Below are 19,311 nucleotides of genomic sequence, written 5' to 3' on the forward strand. Positions count from 1 at the left end.
ATCCATGGACCTAGTGGCTCGATAAATAAGGCGAAGAGGAGTGGCGATAAATTGCATCCCTGACGGTTTCCTCTCTCTAATGTAAATGACTCGGTGAGGTCTCCGTTTATTTTGATTCTAGCTATTGGTTTTTGATATAGTCCCGAAATTACATCAATTATAGATTTATGCAGTCAAAATTGTCAAGCACTTTGTATAGGAATGTCCACCTCACAGAATCAAAGGCTTTTTCGGCATCTAGACTTGTCACTAGAGTTTACAGCTTTTGTTGGGCAGCTTGCCGTATTATGTGTAGTACCCTCCTGACATTGTCCTGCATCTGTCTGTGTTTGATGAAACCAGTCTGGTCCTTAGGAATTAAATGTGGGAGAATTGTTTCCAGTCGTTTTGATAAAATTGAGGTAAACAGTTTATAGTTTACGTTCAGAACACTGGACGATAACTGCTACAGTCTAGTCTGTTCTTTCCTTCCTTAGGAATAATCGAGATTCCTGCTTCATGGAGCGAAGCAATAATCGTTTTCTTTTCCATCACCCACTTAAACGTTTTAATTAATATAGGAACTATATTATATTTTGGACCATTCTGGACCAAATCCATCTGCTCCTGACATTTTCCCAGTTTTGAGCCTCTTAATAGCCAAGTTGATTTCTTCTTTTGTTATTGCAGCAATTAATTTGTTTTGTTCATCTGTCATTAACGGTACTTGTAGTTGGGTAAGGAAGTTGTCAATTTCCTTCTCATTATCTATATGAGGCTGTGAGTATAGGTTTCTGTAATAAGTTAGAAAACATTGTTGAATTTTTCCCTGTTCCCTTTTTATGTTGTTCCCTTTCTATGTTGTTGTTTAGAGGATTCCTTATCTGGTGTATAGTTTTCTCAGCTTGTTGTTTTCTGAGTTTATATGATAGAAGTTTAAGTGATCTTCCCCCCCACCTCATAATATTGGTGTTTGGTGAAGACCATCTTTTTCTGTACTGCCATATTGTTTATTTCGTCTATTTCCTTCTTAAGTTTTATTTCTAATTTAGTCTCATCTTTCAAACTGAGAGTGTTTTTGTTGAAGCACTTTGTCTTCTAAACTTAAGTTTTAATTCGTTTGCTTTTTTCTGGTGGGCTGATATACTTATTAATTTCCCTCTAACCACAGCCTTTAGTGCATCCCAGGGGACACCTCCTCATTGTCGTTATGTTCTAAATACTCCTTTATCTCTTCTATTAAGCTCTCTTTAATTTTTGGGTGGTTTAACAAATTGTTATTTAAGCGCCATAAGGTGTGTCTGTCCTTTTTTGAGACTAATATCTATGTATACTGGATTATGATCAGAGATGGTACTGGGCCCTATTTCACAACTTCTTATTCTGAATAGGTCATTTTTGAATGCTAAAATATATCTGATCCTGGGTTCTGCTGCCTCCTGGACCCTTTGGCCGCTCTATTCCAGGTCAGCCGCTTCAGCTGTTCAAGGATTGTGTCAGGCGGTTTGATGATCTTCACCATGTAGCCTCTCCTAGTCATATCTTCGTTCGCTTCCTCCACCGTGTTGTATATTGTGACTCCATCAGTATACTGTATTTTATCTTCAGTCTGGCCAGGAAGAGGGTCTGAAATTGTACCTGATTTTCTTTCAGAGTTTTGTGCACATCTGCGTAGTCCTTCCGCTTCTTAAGAATGAGAGGAGGGTAGTCATAATCCAATGTTATTTTTTTGGCATTCCAGGTGAACCCTCTTTTTGACCAGGTCTTGCGAAGTATCTGTTCTTTAGTCTTATAACTTAGAAACTTAACGACTATCGAACGTGGAGGAGCCTCATTTGGCGGGGGAGAGCCCAATGAGCGATGTGCGCGTTCGATGTGGATATCTGACTCATCCAGCTCCAAGCCTTCCCGTAGCAGCGTTTCCACAAAAGCGCTCATTGATGGGGAGTCTCGTTCTGCTGACTCTGGCACGCCATAAATCCTAATATTCTCTTTTCTAGAACGACTCTCCAACTCCGTTAACTTGCCCTCCAACTTAATGTGTAGCTTCACAAGTTCAGTCACCGCATCCTTCGTATTCTGCATCCTCTCCTCCGCTTTCTCTGTTCTACCTTCAGCTTCATCCAGTCTGCCGTTTACCTTTGCAAACTCCTCCCTGATGCCTTCCATCTGCTCCTTGTTTTCTTGGCGAAAACCTCTTATTTCTTGCAAAAGTACTTCATGCAACTCGGCAAGTTTGTCGCAGTCTGCCGTATTCTCCCGCCCAAGATACTTTCCAATGTGTCGTATTGTCGTTGCTTTTATATAGCCTTGTCTTACAGTGGTTAGCTTTATCCAGTGGTAGCTAGTGCTAGCACCGGTTATCCAACTTGTCTCTTCGAGTTAATTCGCTTACTTACAGTTCGTCGCCGAGAGTATATTCTGGTGTATTTCTCACCCCCTCTTGATTTTAAGCTCTATTGCTATTGGTTTTTCCTGTTCTAACTTCAATTCAAGTGGGGTTATCTTTACTTTCTCTGGTTCCTTCGGGGGCTCCTCTACAACACAGCCATCTTGGTGGTGTATCAACCGGAAGTCCCCAGCTTGCAGTATTCTTAAGCCAGCTGTTGTGTCCTCGACCACAGCATATGAAGCAACTAGAATGCCAGTGGCAGTCTGATGACTGTGACCATCACAGTACAATATTACCTCTGCATTAGGTAGAGGTTCCTTATACAAGTTCTCTTTCAGTCTCATCTCTGTGTTTGTTTTGCTCACACAATCATGATCTTGCTGAGTGACCATCTGTATAGCCAGTAGTTCCTTCACTTTTAAACTGTATGTGAGCCTGGTTCAACAGCTGTTGTAAGTTCTGGGTCCTATGTGCAGATAATGTAAAAGCTTTGGAATCCAGAAATGCCCTAATACCATGTGTAAAGTGTACAACAGTTTGATAACCTATTGTGATATGTGAGGTTTTCAGTATCGCTCAACCAATTGCAGCGACATGTCTCACACAAGTTGGATGTCCCTTTTCAACATTGTCCAAATTAGAGCTGTAGTACATCAACACCTTTCGGTTGTGTCCTCTATTTGCCTCCCCCTTTTGAAATAGGATGGCATTCACAGTGCTGTCCTTTTCATCAACATCTAAATGAAAAAGCTATAAATAGTCAGGAGCATGCAAAGCACATACGTGTGCCAATGCCTGTTCAATGGCAACAAAAGCCTCCTCTGCTTGTGGAGTCCACAACAAAGTAGAACCATAGTTCTTGTAGCCCGCTTCTGTAAGCATGGCACGAGGAGGTGCCACAAGGCTGGTGAAATCGGGCACAAAATTCTTGCTGTAAATAATAAGCCCTAAGAACTGCATCATGGTGGGCTTAGAATGTAAAAGAATATCAGTTTTTTGTGACTCAGTCATATGCAAGCCAGAAGCAGACACCACACCTCCCAGAAAGGAGACTTGAGGTCTCCCAATCTGCAGTTTGTCCTTGGACACCTTGAAGCCGTTCTGGGCTAAATTTAACAGCACGGAGCCAGTGGCTGTCATTATGGTTTCTGAATCAAGAGATGGGTAGACCTGATGCTGATATCACGGTACACCCTGCGACTGCTGATATGAAAAGGGACATTTACGTGACCAGTGTCCTCTTTCATTACAAATCCCGCACCTGTCATCTCTTGACAGACCCCTTCTGAGAGTCCGAGGTCCTTGACCTCTTCCCTGTGGCCTGCCACGGTACTGAGGTCCACAGTACATGGGAGCAGAATCCCACTGATAAGGTGGTGCTGTTGGCGTTGAGCAAAGGATTGCTGCTGTGCATATGGCTGTACAGCATTCTGCACAGGCATTTGGTTAGCTGTGGCTTTAACTTAATTAACTTTGTCTCACATTTCCTTCAACTGCACTTTAGCTAACTGTGCCTGCAAAGAAGAAAGTTCTTTTCTTGTACGTCCATCTCATTGTCAATATACTGAGTGACATAAGCTGACCACTGCTCAAAAGTAAATGTGGTGAGTCCCACCACCTGTCTCAGAAGATGCTGTATGGCTGCTGGGAGGGAAGCCTCCACAGCACTGCGAAATAGCACCCCCATAGTGTCACTGATGACTGGGTCCTCACCAAGCAAGCAAACTTTGTTTATATAGCACCTTTCTAAACCTACGTGACAAGGTGCTTTCCACTAAAACATAAAAATAATAAAAATATATAAAACCAGATAAAACATCTGCACAATAAAATAACAGCAAACATGCATAATCAAAACAAACACATCAATCAGTAACATTGTTAAAAACCAGTGACTACAAATGCATTTTAAGCAGTGATTTAAAAATGGCCAGGTTCACCACTGTGATTCTGCCAGAGTTCAAGCACTCTGAGCAAATACTGACTACCTCTCTCACCCTCTCGAGGTGGAATTCTACACAGCTCAACAGAGTGCACCTGTATTGGGAATTTCTGGCGTACAACTGGCCAAAGCGGATGAATCTCAGTATGGAGTCCAACATTATCATGATCCCTGGTAGTATTTGCCATTTATTCTACCTCCCGTAACATGCTCAGAGAAGTACAGGCTGTAAAAACATGATGAAAATCTCCAAGCACAGGCACCAATCCTGCACAAGCACCTAAAAAAGCTCTAATCCACGGCGCACCCCCCTTTTCAATGTCAGGCAGCTGGGATTTAACCATGCTCATGTCTTGAAAGCTAAAAGGGAGTGTAGGTTTGTGCTATCTCTCCATAAGATGAGGTGGACTGAAGCAATGGCAGCTGGTGTGAGGGAATGTCCAAACAGTCATGGATGTTCCCTCGCCCTCTGCATACGTTGTGATGAGAAATCATGCACTGTGCAATCCCAGCTGGTGTCACTACCATGAGACATTGCTGCCACGGAAACATCACAAAAGTGCCTTTCTTCCTCCTCTGTGAAAGAGGCAGAAGTACATGCACCAAAAACTGGAGTTGTGGACTGGTCTAGACAGCCAGATTTTAACTCATTAACATAAGTCTGTGCTCCAAGTCTGTCAGTTTTACTTCCTGGAAATGATGCAGTGTGCAGAATTCCTCCCTGTATAACCACCAGGGGCACTATGCCCTGTGTTGCACTTTGTGGCATCTGTCTAGATAAGCCACTCTTTAATATAAACTTCCGTTCTCCACGTGGAGATTGTGGGGAAGACGGCTGTGTGTGTATGAACTGCACCTTGTAATCAGAGCTAGAATGTGCAACTTGTACTGGAACAACTGTGCCACTCGGAGAAATGACTTCAACTGTCATTTGACTTGCATGAACTGGCTGAAGGAGACTGAGATCACTTGAAATTTCCTAAAAACATGTACGATCAGCCAGAAAACTCTTATCTTGCTTCAACTTTTATTTCTTATCAAAAAAGCACTGAGTTTGCAGTCTAGCTTTCTCAGCAGAAAGTGAGGCTTGCTTCAAAAATAGTCCTATAGCACCCCCTTGTGGGGGAGGACTGTGACTGTCCCTAAACATACCTTTATTTTGCATTATTTGGACCTATGCAACAAACCGGTTTTTCAGATTGTCCTGCTCATCTGTTCTCAGCAGAAAGTGAGGCTTGCATCAAAAATAGTCCTATAGCACCCCCTTGTGGGGGAGAACTGTCACTATCCCCAAACATACCTTTATTCTGAATTATTTGGACCCATGTACCAAACCATTTTTTTTGCATTGTCCTGCTCATCTGTGTGAACCGTATTTAACCATTTAAACAAAAACTTATAGAGTACTGACCCCAAAGAGTCAGGTTTACACATTTTCCACTCTTGAACAACGTTTACAGACATTATTAATAATTATGCACACGTGACTGGCATTTCAATTGAAATGGTCCATGCCCAGAACTCCCGTCACGAAGATTCTACATCAGAACTAACTTCCGATGTGCGTGACCGCTGGGGGTTTACCCAATCAACAGTTCTGTTTTAATTCCAATGAACATGCTGTCACCCTAAATTCTATAATACAGTTTTCGCATAGGCTATGCCCAGCCCCCGGAACCAAAGACAGCTCTGCAAGAGGCACACTGTTTCACATTGAATGTTCCCAGTAGCACTTGTTGCTATGAGATACATGTGCGACAACGTTCAACAGCCTTCGTGCAGAAATCCACCCACAGGTAAAGAAAATAAAAAATATTTCCCTGTGCCCTTATTTCATCATTTAACATTTACCAGTGACCATCTTATAAAGATTTAAATGTACAGAAATGTGCTCCGCTCGGAGAAGTCTCCGCCTGTGACTTCCGCCTCAGAGCAAGCCAGTCTTCCCATCAGAGCAAAAAATCCTAATACTTTAGGAGGCAACCGTCAAAATTTATTTAAAAATTTATTTATTTATTTCTTAACGTGGATTTTATGTCTCTGATAGTCATCAATTTCTGTAACTAGGACAATTATTTTTTTCATCCCTCAAATGAGAATATGTGCTTGCAAATTTACATGTGGCAACAGCAATGATCAGCACATTTCAAATAAAAAGTGTTATTTTATCCTTACAATAATCATTCAAATTTTTTAATTGGGAATTTCCAGTCCACACAGATCAACAAAATTTTGTAAAATCCAATATGCAGGAATTCTGTACAAAAGGCTCCTGCTCACCTGTTATTATTGCCAGCAAATGTTGATCTGTGTGTCCGTTCAGTCCCGACTGGAAACCAGCTCAGACTTTGGCCAGTTCCGAAGGTCATGGCACCAAGTTGTAATACCCCAGTTCTTTAATTGGACACTTCTGAATAACGAAGGAGTCCGTCCTTCTTCATTTAGTGCTGATTTATTTAAAACCACAAGTAAAAATTACAAACACGACCCAGGTGGCTCCCCCTTCCAGGCATCCCCATGCAGGCTGCTGGAAAAAGGAGAGCCCCAGAAACACAGAGCCCAATACATTTCTAAGTTTTGGGCTAACCCCTTACACAGATCAAGTCAGTCCGCAGACTCCATCTCTTATCTAGTGCTTCAGCTGCATGGAGCCACTGCGCTTTACCTAGTCATAACAAAATGAGGAATTTCAATGTGTGTGTATATGTTGTCACGTGGTACGTAACTAAGACATTCATTCAGACATAATATTCTAACACAAGATTTAATACAAGAAAACAATTGGTGTCATGGTAACTGTATCTCACATTTCAGAATCAGTACTCTGTCTTCTAACCTTGAAACAAAACTGACTAGAGCAGACTTCAAATATTACTAAACTGCATTACTAACACATTTGATTCAACACATTGTCTAATAATTACTCATATCTAACAGTTGGAATGAGAAGGACCATGCTGGCTAGAGAGTGGAGATTCACTAGATGGATTGATGGGAGCGGTGCTGAGGTCCCTCTGTGTCATAACTTAAACAGGGTCCCTGCTCTCTTCCCTCACAGGCGTTTTCTCCAAGTCCCACAGAGAGCTGCTGCTCCTCTGTCTAGAATGTCCACACAGCATTCAGCGTTAGCAAAAATAAGAGAAAATGTGCTCGGTGTGAGTTGTCTGATGTTTAGTAATTCTTCTCTGCTGAAGGTAATCGGGGATGGGAATGAGGATACAGTCTTATGCAAAAGTTTAGGCACCCCTTGATAAATAACAGATTTTGGTGATTTTTTATTTGAACAGATGTTAACACAGTTTCTCTTGGAAATGGAAAAAATGCACAATATTTTCAGCAAACAGTGATGCATAGTTACTTCTTATGCCATAAATTGAACAAAAATAAAAAATAAAAACATTATTATGGCATGGTGCAAAAGTTTGGGCACCCTAAGAGTTCCAGAGTCTCAAAGTCTCTCACAAGGTATCAGACCTTAATCAGCTCGTTAGATCTGATGCACAGCAACAGCTGTCATTGGTAAATGCCAATTTCAAAGCTGTACAAATACTTTGACTCTTCAAACCTTGTGCACACACTTGTGGACACCCAGCAACCATGGGTTCCTCTAAGCAGCTGTGTAAGACCCTGAAAATGAAAGTTATTGATGCCCACAATGCAGGAGAAGGCTACAAGAAGATAGCAAAGCGTTGTCAGCTTGCAGTTTCCACAGTAAGAAATGTAATTAAGAGATGGCAGATCAGGGGAACTGTGGAGGTCAAGATGAGATCTGGAAGACCAAGAAAACTCTCGGACAGAACTGCTCGTATGCTGGTCAGAAAGACAAATCAAAACCCCCATTTGACTGCAAAAAACCTGCAGGAAGATTTAGCAGACTCAGGAGTGGTGGTGCACCGTTCCACTGTGCAGCGATGCTTGCACAGACAAGGCCTTCATGGAAGAGTCAGCAGAAGAAAACCTTACCTGCGTCCCCATCATATAATCCAACGTCTGAAGTATGCAACAGGACATCTACAGAAGCCTGATGCGTTTTGGAAACAAGTGCTGTGGCCTGATGCAGTTAAAATAGAACTCTTTGGACACAATCAGCAAAGGCATGTTTGGAGAAAAAAAGGAGCAGCATTTCATGAAAAGAACACCTTGCCAACTATTAAGCATGGGGGTGGATCTATCATGCTCTGGGGTTGTGTTGCAGCCAGTGGCACAGGAAACATTGCACGGGTGGAGGGAAGAATGGATTCCACTAAATACCAGCAAATTCTGGAAGCAAACATCACACCATCTGTAAAAAAGCTGAAGCTGAAAAGAGGATGGCTTCTACAACAGGACCATGATCCTAAACATACCTCGAAATCCACTATGGAATACCTCAAGAGACGCAGGCTGAAGGTTTTGGAATGGCCATCACAGTCCCCTGATTTAAACATCATTGGAAATTTGTGGGTAGATCTTAAAAGAGCTGTGCATGCAAGACGACCACAGAATATTACAGAACTAGAAGCCTTTTGCAAGGAAGAATGGGAGAAGATCCCAAGTACAAGAATTGAAAGACTTTTAGCTGGCTATGAAAAGCGTTTGCAAGCTGTGATATCTGCCAGAGGAGGTGTTACTAAGTACTGATTGTGTAGGGTGCCCAAACTTTTGCACCATGCCATAATAATGTTTTTATTTTTTATTTTTGTTCAATTTATGGCATAAGAAGTAACTATGCATCACTGTTTGCAGAAAATATTGTGCATTTTTTCCATTTCCAAGAAAAACTGTGTTAACATCTGTTCAAATAAAAAATCACCAAAATCTGTTATTTATCAAGGGGTGCCTAAACTTTTGCATAAGACTGTACGAGGAAAAACACACATGAGAGAGAGCATTAACAAGGCAGCCATACGCGGTGCCAGCATGTCTGAAATTCCAAGTGGAGTTAATGAGGTTAAATTGGGATTTTCATACATTCAGGCCCACTCCACCAGACTTACAGCTTCATCCTCCAGGCTGTGAGGATGCTGAATGCTGTCCATTACCCCCGCCCCCAGCCCCTGGACTGTAACCCACCACAGAACATAAAAAGACTACCTTTGCTGTTTTGCACAAACTCAGTACATTCCCCCTTTTGTTACTGTCCATGTGCATTTCAATCTCACAACCATCTGACAATCTTCTTATTATTGGCACTATTGTCACTGATTTTACAGGGTTTGAATCATAGCCTATGAGGTTGTACAGTTTAGTTTTATCCTAATCACTTTGATTTTGTTTTATAAACATGTACATTTCAGTGTCAGCCATGGTAGGAGGAAGATCATAAAATAAACTGAGACAAGAAATACATTAATTTCTCTGTGAAGTCTAAAACTGATGGTCACTCCCAGAGAGGGTGGAAACCCTCTTCCATAATGGATCTAAACCAGTCAGAAACCTCTGCTGCAGCTTACAGTCTCAGCCGGTGAGATAAAGCCAAGTGCTTAAATTAGCAAATAACTGGTAAGCCTAGCCTTTCCTGAATAAGAATTTGTCCATTGAAACTTTTGTTTGTTTGCATCTTTCATCCGCATCTTTTTTTTTCATTTGATTTATTTTTGTCTAAATTGTATGTCGCATGAAGTGTTTTTGATTTTGAAGTTTGTCTCGTCTTTATGAATAAGAGAAGACAGCATATGCTAGCTGAAGTTTTGCAGCCAAAGAATGTTTGTATACAAAGTTTAAATAAAATTTTATTTTTATCCCAATTGTGTTAAGCTATAGAGATGCCATCAGAACAATCCAATGGTGATCAGAGTAAATTAGATGTGGGTATATTTGACAGCTTTAAGGCCACGTGTATAAACCGGACCTCTGGCCCGGCTGACAGTTGAAACCATTGCCACAGACTGGGGAGAACTCACCAGAAAAGAGGGAGAAGATTGATCTGACAAGGATGGACATCTTCTGAGCTGGCAGCCCAAAAAGTGTCCAGCACTTCAGACCACTCCACTCTGAGCTCAGAATAGGTTTCGAAAGTAGACTGCTTCTTCCCTGGCCATGTGGAACTTCAGTGCTAACAGCTAAGCTAAGTAACCTCTTGGCTTCAGCTGATGTGCCATAATTGTCTCTCCTAAACCTCATAACTTCCAGAAACTTGTTTTAATTATTTTCCTTTCCAAGTTGTCATTTAAATCGTAGAACTTGGATGCAAAATCTAACATGATTTAAGACAATTTAACTTGTTATTCCACAATCGCTCACTCATTCATTTCATTGTTTCATTATGTACCATCTGCTCTATTTTACAATCCTGATTCTCTTTTCCCTTTGTAAATATGTAAACAATTCTATTTAGCTTATAGAACTGGGCTTCTCGTGTCATCTTTAGACCATCTTTTATCTCAGTAAAGGAGTCATTGTGTTGAGAATTCATTACTTCAGATTGTGCACGGGGAGATTGTGACTGTGTTAATTTGAAATAAACTGCCATTATATGTTATTCTTTGTATTATGACTGTTCAGCTTCAGTGTCACAGCAAATAAATTCTGTAATATTACTTTACTATTATTTTGTTGTCTTTCACAGTTCAGTAAGAGCTTTGTCTTGTACAAAAATGCCATGTGCTGTTGTCCATGAAGAGGGGGGACAGCACAACTAGTATTTACAACAGTTGGGTACACTCAATTACATTCAGCAACTGTAGGGAGCGGCAAACTGCCAAGTTACTTAGTTGCTTTAAGTACAGTACTTGAGTAAATGTACTTAGTTACTTTCCACCTCTGGGGCATGTCCCCTGGTCCCCCTTTGAGATTACACCCTATATTTACAGTCATTCTGCTATTTTCTGCTCCTAGCCAAGAAAAGAAAGTCATACCTCATTGTCATGTTATAGCTTTTATACTTTTAAATAAAATGTAAAATGTTATGCCCTTAATGGGGTGTCAGTTTTTCCCTGCAGTATTGGACATCTATATTTTTCAAGGTATTGTATCGAAGTTAGAAATTCCAGTATTGTGACAACAATAGTCCAAGTGCAATAATTGTTTATCTGTCAATATCAGATACAGTTATTTACTTGCAAAAAATATTGTTTAAATGTGTTTATAACACGAAATAACAGCTGGAAGCAATCTTACTTAATTTGACACGGTATTTTGCAGCTCAGGCTACTTGATCCAAATGCTGGAGGTCCTGTTTTAAAAAAAAAAAAAAAACTAACCCTATTGTATTTATATATAAATTAAATTATTGCTGTGATATCAAAGAATAAGTGGGAGAATGTGACTTTTGAAACCTACAAGGCGATAGTCTATTAACCCCAACCCTGCCCCAGTCAGTCTGAAGATTTTGCTTTTGTTCATAATATACAGTAATCTGGGGTAGGTGGTGTGCCTGTGTGAACATCAGTACCAGTGCTGTTATTTACCAGTCTTAATATTTTGGAGAAATATACTTTTACACAAACTTTTAACAAAAAAAGCTACAAACCTAATTGAACTCACCCATTTATTTATTTTACATGTCTCAGAAAACTACTAAAGCGATGAAATCTGTTCTCTTTAATTTTCTGAGTAAGAACAAATGCCAGTAATGTTTCACTATGTTCCACATTCCTATCGCACTAGGGCTAGAATTTTTATAACGTCATTTTGAAATCTCAAAACCTCCCTTAAAACTGCCAAACTTCTATAAACATGTGCTGTTTTATTGGCAAATGATATATTCTCACCACTTTTCACCTCACAGTCCCACCTTATGGAAAATGTGATTACTGTTTCTGGTAAAACAGTTTCACTTTCACTGGTGTCAGAGGAGGGTTATTGCTTGTGAGTGATCTATTAGAAAAAAATTGAGTTTTTTTTATCACAAATATTTGGTCAGAAATGTGAATTATTCGACCATTTTCAAAAACCTTTATTACACCATATAAAAGACATAATAAATAATTCTGAAGTGTATATCTTCCTACCCAATATTAATTTAAATGAGTTACACTAACTGCCCAAAGGTGTGATAATAGATTAGCATATAAGCATTCACCTGAGGAGTTCTAAGTTGGAAGGATGTCTAGAGAATGATGATTACCCAGAAAAAAGGCCTTCTCATACCATATTAAATGGCCATAATTACATAAGCTAAACCTGATAACCCAGGCTATTATTAATAACTTATTAAATTATTAAAATTATTTGCAGTTACACAAGTGATCACCAAATAAGCTGTTTTTTCCCTTTGTTATTTTAGAAGCCAATCTGGAAATATGAAAATATATACAACCTTATACCCAACTATTTAGTAGATAATGTATATTTATTGATATTGTAATTTAGAGTGAATTGCTGTGTAAGAGATTAGAAAAACTGGATTGTGTGTAATAAGAGTTTCTGCTGTGACTCTTACTGTGCACATACACATTTTGAATAGCCATTCAGATAACTTATGTCATATTGTTATAAACATTTATAACAAATATGAAGACATTCTTAACATCATGACTGTTTATAACAGCAGGATGACCAGCTGATTTTATTGCAGTGTGGCTGGTAATTGATCTAATTAATTGCCTTTGTGAACAGAGGTGGATATTTGGCAGGCTGTTGTAGAAGAAATTTGCCCATGTCCTTCCAGCTGATGCAGTCCTTCACAATCTACATTATACTATAAAACCCAACTCTAAAATATAGAGGCAAGGCGATCACAAACAGCAAATGTCAATCTACACAAGACATGTAGGCTTCCAGTACAGACATGAAATTAACAGAGAAAATAATGGGAAAACACTTCCTTTTTGGTACAGCACAAGGACAATAGTTATGATGATGATTAGTTAACTGGTCAATTAACAGAAATTTTACTGCCAATCAAGCAGTTACCCATTTAAATTGTGATGAGCAAGTTTCACCATTACCTATGTATATTTTTACAAACCAAATATTCATTGGGTGAAAATAAGCATTTTAATTAATGGTTTCAAAAATGGTTTCACCTGCATTGTCATGCTATTGAAATGAATATTAGCTGAGTACAAATTAACTATGTGAGGTGTTTTCTGTGCACCAGAAATCACATGGTAGAAGTGCCAGTCTGTTTGTGAGAGGTTGAAAGTATTAGTTATTTTGAAGCACTAACAGGAGCTGTTTTTTTTTTTTAACTAACAAATGTTTAACTGTGATAAGCTGATATTTATTACCAGCTGTCCTCTGCTCTCTCTTACCTCCACCTCTCTGTGTGCTTGTTAGACAGTAGATGGGGACCTAGTGATGCTCTCAGCACACTGGGAGAGAAGAAGAACGGCTCTCACACAGCTACATGAGCAGCTGCAAAGTTTGCCGGCCTTTATTAGTGAACTTGATGCCATCACTGCTAATGTAGGTATGAAGTTTGTGTCATTTCTGTTTAATAAAGTCAACCAACACCATCACCAATAACATACTGTATGTTGCCATAATGTCAGCAGTATACATTGCCTGTAAGGCTTGTTTCATTCTTCACACTGAGGGATGTAGTGGTATACAAAAGTAGTCTGTTCAGAGCAGCCCAACACATAGGGTAACAGCATGCAAATACTATGCAGTCTCTTGCAGGGTTGTAATCATATTAAGAGTTTTGTCATAATATAATGTGCATTGAAATATATAGTAAGTACCTCCACTCATTTGTATGTTTGTTAGGCAGTAGATAGGGATGAAATGGGTTCATTACCAATTAATCATGATAGTATATAAGTAGGGAAGGGACAAAAGGATTCCAGACTGAAATTAATAATTAATACTTAACTATTAATAATTACTAATAATAGTAAAACCTAGACAGTACTACTCAGAGTGCATGTCTTCACCAAGGGCAACTCAGTTTCCCCATAATGCCATAAAAGCGATATTCTCATGATAGTTTGACCCTCATAATATGATTGGTGGACCATGAAAACCTACTGCTGGCATTTGGAATGACACTACTATCATTATTAATTTGAAAGTTACTCAAGAAAAATGATAGCTATGACAGACATTCACTTGTTGGTTTAGGTGTAAAACAGATTTCAGTGAGTGGACCTCAGACAAAGTATTGAAGACATGTCAAACTGAAAGGCCAGGCAGAGCAATGTGAGGAAAATTTAGCTGAATATGACAAAATGTGTCTCCAATTTGCGACCATTAAGGGCAAAGGGAGAGTCAAAACAAACTCAAGCATTATCCCCTCCTCCTCCTCCTTCCGCTTCTTTTTGCCCCTCCTGCCCCGTCTGTGAAACTAAGTCGTGTGTGTGTGTGTGTGTATATATATATGTGTATATAGGACACAAGTTTACTCCCTGTTATGGAATATGTTCTTGCTAGTGGTTTTACCTAATTTTCTTCAGCCTGCTTTTTTAAAATATCTTTTGTTTTGCCTTTTTTTGTATTTGAAGCACTCTTGAAAGGTGCTATTATTTAGGGTATTACTTCACTGATCAAAGGTTGTTTGATCAAAACATCAGTTCAACAGCAAAAGCAAGGACAGAGAAGACTGATAGGTAGTGTAGCAAATATGAGCAATGCAGCTATAAAATTATTTAAACTATTGTCTCAGCAATGTTTTGATCGAGATGGAAATGTATACTCATACTTTGGTTAGTCCTCAAAGAATAAACACATGATACAACACATTGACATACTGTATGTACATCAGTCTGAAAACATCTAGTATAGTTTGATATTGTACTTACAGGCTAACAAAGAGGCTATCTATTGAAATTTAATTTATTGTAGGAATGACTTTTTTTTTTCCTTATCACCTTCACATTAGATACATACAAAAATGAAGAGCTGGACCCAGTCACCACAGAGGAGCAGGTTCAGGACGTCCGAAGTTACCTTGCCAATTTGGCAGGTATTGGGGAAGTGCTTGCCCGCAGGCACATGAAAGTGGTATTCTTTGGAAGGTATGTATATCTTTTTCTTAGCCTCTTTCTCTAGTGTTAGAACTTAATTTATCTAGATCAACAATTCCAAAATGGTATGCCATGGCACACTTGTGTACTGGGAGGCAAGTCCAGGTGCACTGTGGGATTTTGTGACAACCATACATTACTATTGCAGTATATAACTTTTTAAAAAAAGGTATGAATGAATTTTTGACGAGTGAGTACATCTTGATGCTTCCCTCTCATGCCAGATCTACCCCTCTCACTCACTTTTCTTCCATCCATTATCTATACCGCTTATCCTGAGTTTGCACAATTTTCCAAGAAGATGAAAAATACTACAAGTTGACTCAAAGCTGAATATTATAACTTTAATGCATTCATGAGAGCCAGGTTAATACTGATACATGGTGCTGCTAATGAAACACAGACAGTCATACTAAACTCTATCATTATAAAAGCAAAATAATACTAACAGTAAATAAAACAACTGTAACTCCTGCAATCCAATCCTAACAGAGTTTCAATGATAATGAGAACGGTGAGGAATCAGCCCAGAACTACTTGGGAGGAACTTGTCAATGATCTCAAGGCAGCTGGGACCATAGTCGGTAACACACTACACCGTGAATGACTGGAGTCCTGCTGTGCCCGCAAGGTCTCCCTGCTCAAGAAAGCACATCTACTGGCCCGTTTGAAGTTTGCCACTGAACATCTCACTGATTCAGAGGAAGACTAGACGAAAGTGTTGTGGTCAGATGAGACCAAAATCGAGCTCTTTGGCATCAACTCAACTCGCCGTGTTTGGAGGAGGAGGAATGCTGCCTATGACTCCAAAAACATCGTCCCCACTGTCAAATATGGAGGTGGAAACATTATGCTTTGGGGGTGTTTTTCTGCAAAGGGGACAGGACAATTGCACCGCATCAAAGGGAGGATGGATGGGGCCATGTACCGTCAAATCTTGGGTGAGAACCTCCTTCCCTCAGTCAGGGCATTGAAAATGGGTCATGGTTGGGTATTCCAGCATGACAATGATCCAAAACACACGGCCAAGGCAACAAAGGATTGGCTCAAGAAGAAGCATATTAAGGTCATGGAGTGGCCTAGTCAATCTCCAGACCATAATCCCATAGAAAATCTGTGGAGTGAGCTGAAGGTTCGAGTTGCCAAACATCAGCCATGAAACATTAATGACTTTGAGAGGATCTGCAAAGAGGAGTGGGTCATAATCCCCCCTGAGATGGGTGCAAACCTTGTGGCCAACTACAAGAAACGTCTGACCTCTGTGATTGCCAACAAAGGTTTTGCCACCAAGTACTAAAGCACGTTTTGCAAAGGGATCAAATACTTATTTCATTCATGAAAATGCAAATTAGAAATGTTCTACAAGGTATTTTTGTAACAGCATCTCATCAACAGTGTTCTCTTGTGGGACCTGAATAATAGCAGGACATTCTCTACCAAGCAATGGAAACAAGCCTGAAAATAAAATGTGTTTTAGTATGTTATAACCCCTCACTAATTCACCAAGCATAATGACATATCCAACTCCACCATGTGAATTACTAAGTGGTCTTATGATAAATGGTCTTATATTTGTGTAGCGCCTTTCTATGCTTTACAGCACACTCAAAGCGCTTTCACACTATTTGGCCATTCACCCATTTGCACTCCCAAACACTCACACATTCACACACCAGTGTCATCACCGGGAGCAACAGGGGGTTTAATGTCTTGCTCAAGGACACTTCAACATGTTGACTGGACAAGCCGGGAATCGAACCACTAATCCTCCGGTTAGGAAACGACCCGCTCTACCTCCTGAGCCACAGCCGCCCCCCTTCATAAGTGTGATGTATGAAGTTACCTGGGGAAAATACTATTACCCTATTTTTGTGTATTGCGGTTTTAATGCTTTGTTGCCTTTATGTAACTTTTTTTAAGACTGTGTTCTTTCTGGCTTTTAACTCCTTACCTGACTCCAAAGGAGAGCTGCACAAGAATTCCTATATGCCTAGACTGTCTATTTAAGCATAAATGGCAAATCAAATTGTGATTTGATTTGACTTATGGTAGAGTGGCAAAGAGAAAGCCACTATTGAAGAAAATTCATATCATAGACTCCATAGTCAAGTCAAAGAAGGTTCTTTGGTTTGATGAGACCAAAATGGTGCTTTTTGGCCATCAGACAAGACGCTATGTTTGGTGGACACCAAACACAGCACATCATCACAAACATGCCATCCCCACTGTGAAGCACAGCATCACGCTGTGGGGACGCTTCTTGGCAGATGGCCATGGAAGGCTTGTAAAGGTAGAGGGTAAAATGAATGCAGTAAAATATAGGAAAATCCTGGAAGACAATCTTATTCAATCTGCAAGAGAACTACCGCTTGGGAGAAGATTTATTTTCCAGCAAGACAATGACCCGAGGCATACAGCGAAAGCTACACAGAAATGGTTTAAAGACAACAAGGTGAGTGTTCTGGAGTGGCCGAGTCAAAGCCCAGACCTCAATCTAATAGAGAATTTGTGCCTGGACTTGAAAAGGGCTTTTGACGCCCGATCCCCGGGCAGCTGCTCAAACCTGGCAGAGTTTGATCAGTTTTGCAAAGAAGAATGGAGTAAAAGTCAAATGGATTCAGAAGGACAGCTACAACAGTGCATGGATAAAATTAGAACAAAATTACTGCAAAAATAACTTGCAGACCTTCCCTTCCTACCAAACTTTATTAAAAAAATGAATTACTGCATCACAATCCTCTCAACTCTGACAGCCTGGTGGAAAGTAAACAAAATCACTAAATCATCACTTGCACCATGTAGATACACTCCAATTTGGCACAACACTGATTTTCAACTACATAATAATCCTATCTATTTCCCAACATGGCACACAAAGGAATCACTTACTTACATCACCTTTTTGAAAATTACCAGTTCATATTATTTAATACACTGATCCAGAAGTATGGAGTTCAGAGGGAACAGTTCCTCCAGTACAATCAACTAAAATCTATAAGTAAGTCACAGATTAGTGTAACCAATAACCCACTACAACCCTCCAAATTTATTGAAGAGATTATGAAAATTAGACTCCAAGAAAATAATATCCAAGCTATATAAACTTGTATCAAATACAGATTCAACAATAACAATACCAATACTCAAATGGGAAAACAATTTAACTTAATTTAACAATTTAAGTGGCCTAAGAGACGAGGGAAGAGGGGAGGGGTGGCTGTCAGGTGTTTGGCTTCACCTACGCTTACCTTAGACCCATTGGTCTGGACTTCTCGGCACCTCTTCCATGTTGCTGGTTTCCACGACGCCTGAGAAGAGGTGTAAATTGGTCCAACCTTTGATCACTGAGATGGTCTTCCCAGCCGCTGAACTCCGCTTCATCGATCCGGATGTGTTTGATTAACACCAGGTCTCTGGCTAACAAGACTTTTATTCTAAATTACTTTTTCATATTGCGGGAACTGGATTTAATGTTGCTGACCGAGATCTGGCTAAAGGTCATCATTAGGTGAGCATTATGCATTTTCTGAATTTCTTTCACCAGATTGCTCCTTTTTTAGCTCCCCGTGCACATCAGGCAGGGGCTCCAGCCTGGTGTCAGTTTTTAAAAACTGTTTTAAATGTCGGCAGCTCACAGTGGACTCCTACTCCACTTTCGAACTACAGCTGTTTGTGGTACAGCTCTCTTATCCACTGCTGTGTGCAGTGGTTTATCATCCTCCTAAATTCAAACAAGGGTTTTATTCAGGAGTTTTCTGACCTCTTGGGTTTTATCCTGCCAAAGTTTGATAAGCTGTTAATACTTGGTGATTTTTAACATCCACATCTTCTGTCCTGATGACCCAATGGCCAAAGACTTTTTAAATATTGACTCTTTTAATCTCACTCAGTTGGTGCATGGCCCTACACATGAGCGCGGACACACACTGGACCTTGTGATCTCTCATGGGCTGCCTGTTTCCATTACTAAAATACTGTATGTGACTCTTGGTTTTCGGATCATTTGCCTGTTTTATTCAATGTTGCTGCTCTGTCACTGGTAGACAAACCTTTTATTCCTGCTACTTTTTAGACGTTCTGTCACTTCTACAGCAGGAGAGTTTTCTATT

At 39.9% G+C, this 19,311-nt stretch overlaps 1 protein-coding gene across 2 annotated transcripts in view; it reads left to right on the top strand.

The window, feature by feature from the left end:
- The window catches only part of LOC109972057 (dysbindin-A-like), a 74,803-nt gene that overhangs the window by 13,230 nt on the left and 42,262 nt on the right, over positions 1–19,311 (top strand). For both annotated transcript variants that reach the window (XM_020620666.1, XM_020620665.1), the window contains one exon: positions 13,515–13,647. In XM_020620666.1, the coding sequence (XP_020476322.1) occupies positions 13,515–13,647 (133 nt within the window). The remainder of the gene's footprint in view (positions 1–13,514; positions 13,648–19,311) is intronic.

Source organism: Monopterus albus, unplaced genomic scaffold, assembly GCF_001952655.1.
Source record: "Monopterus albus unplaced genomic scaffold, M_albus_1.0 scaffold245.1, whole genome shotgun sequence".
Lineage (NCBI taxonomy): Eukaryota > Metazoa > Chordata > Actinopteri > Synbranchiformes > Synbranchidae > Monopterus > Monopterus albus.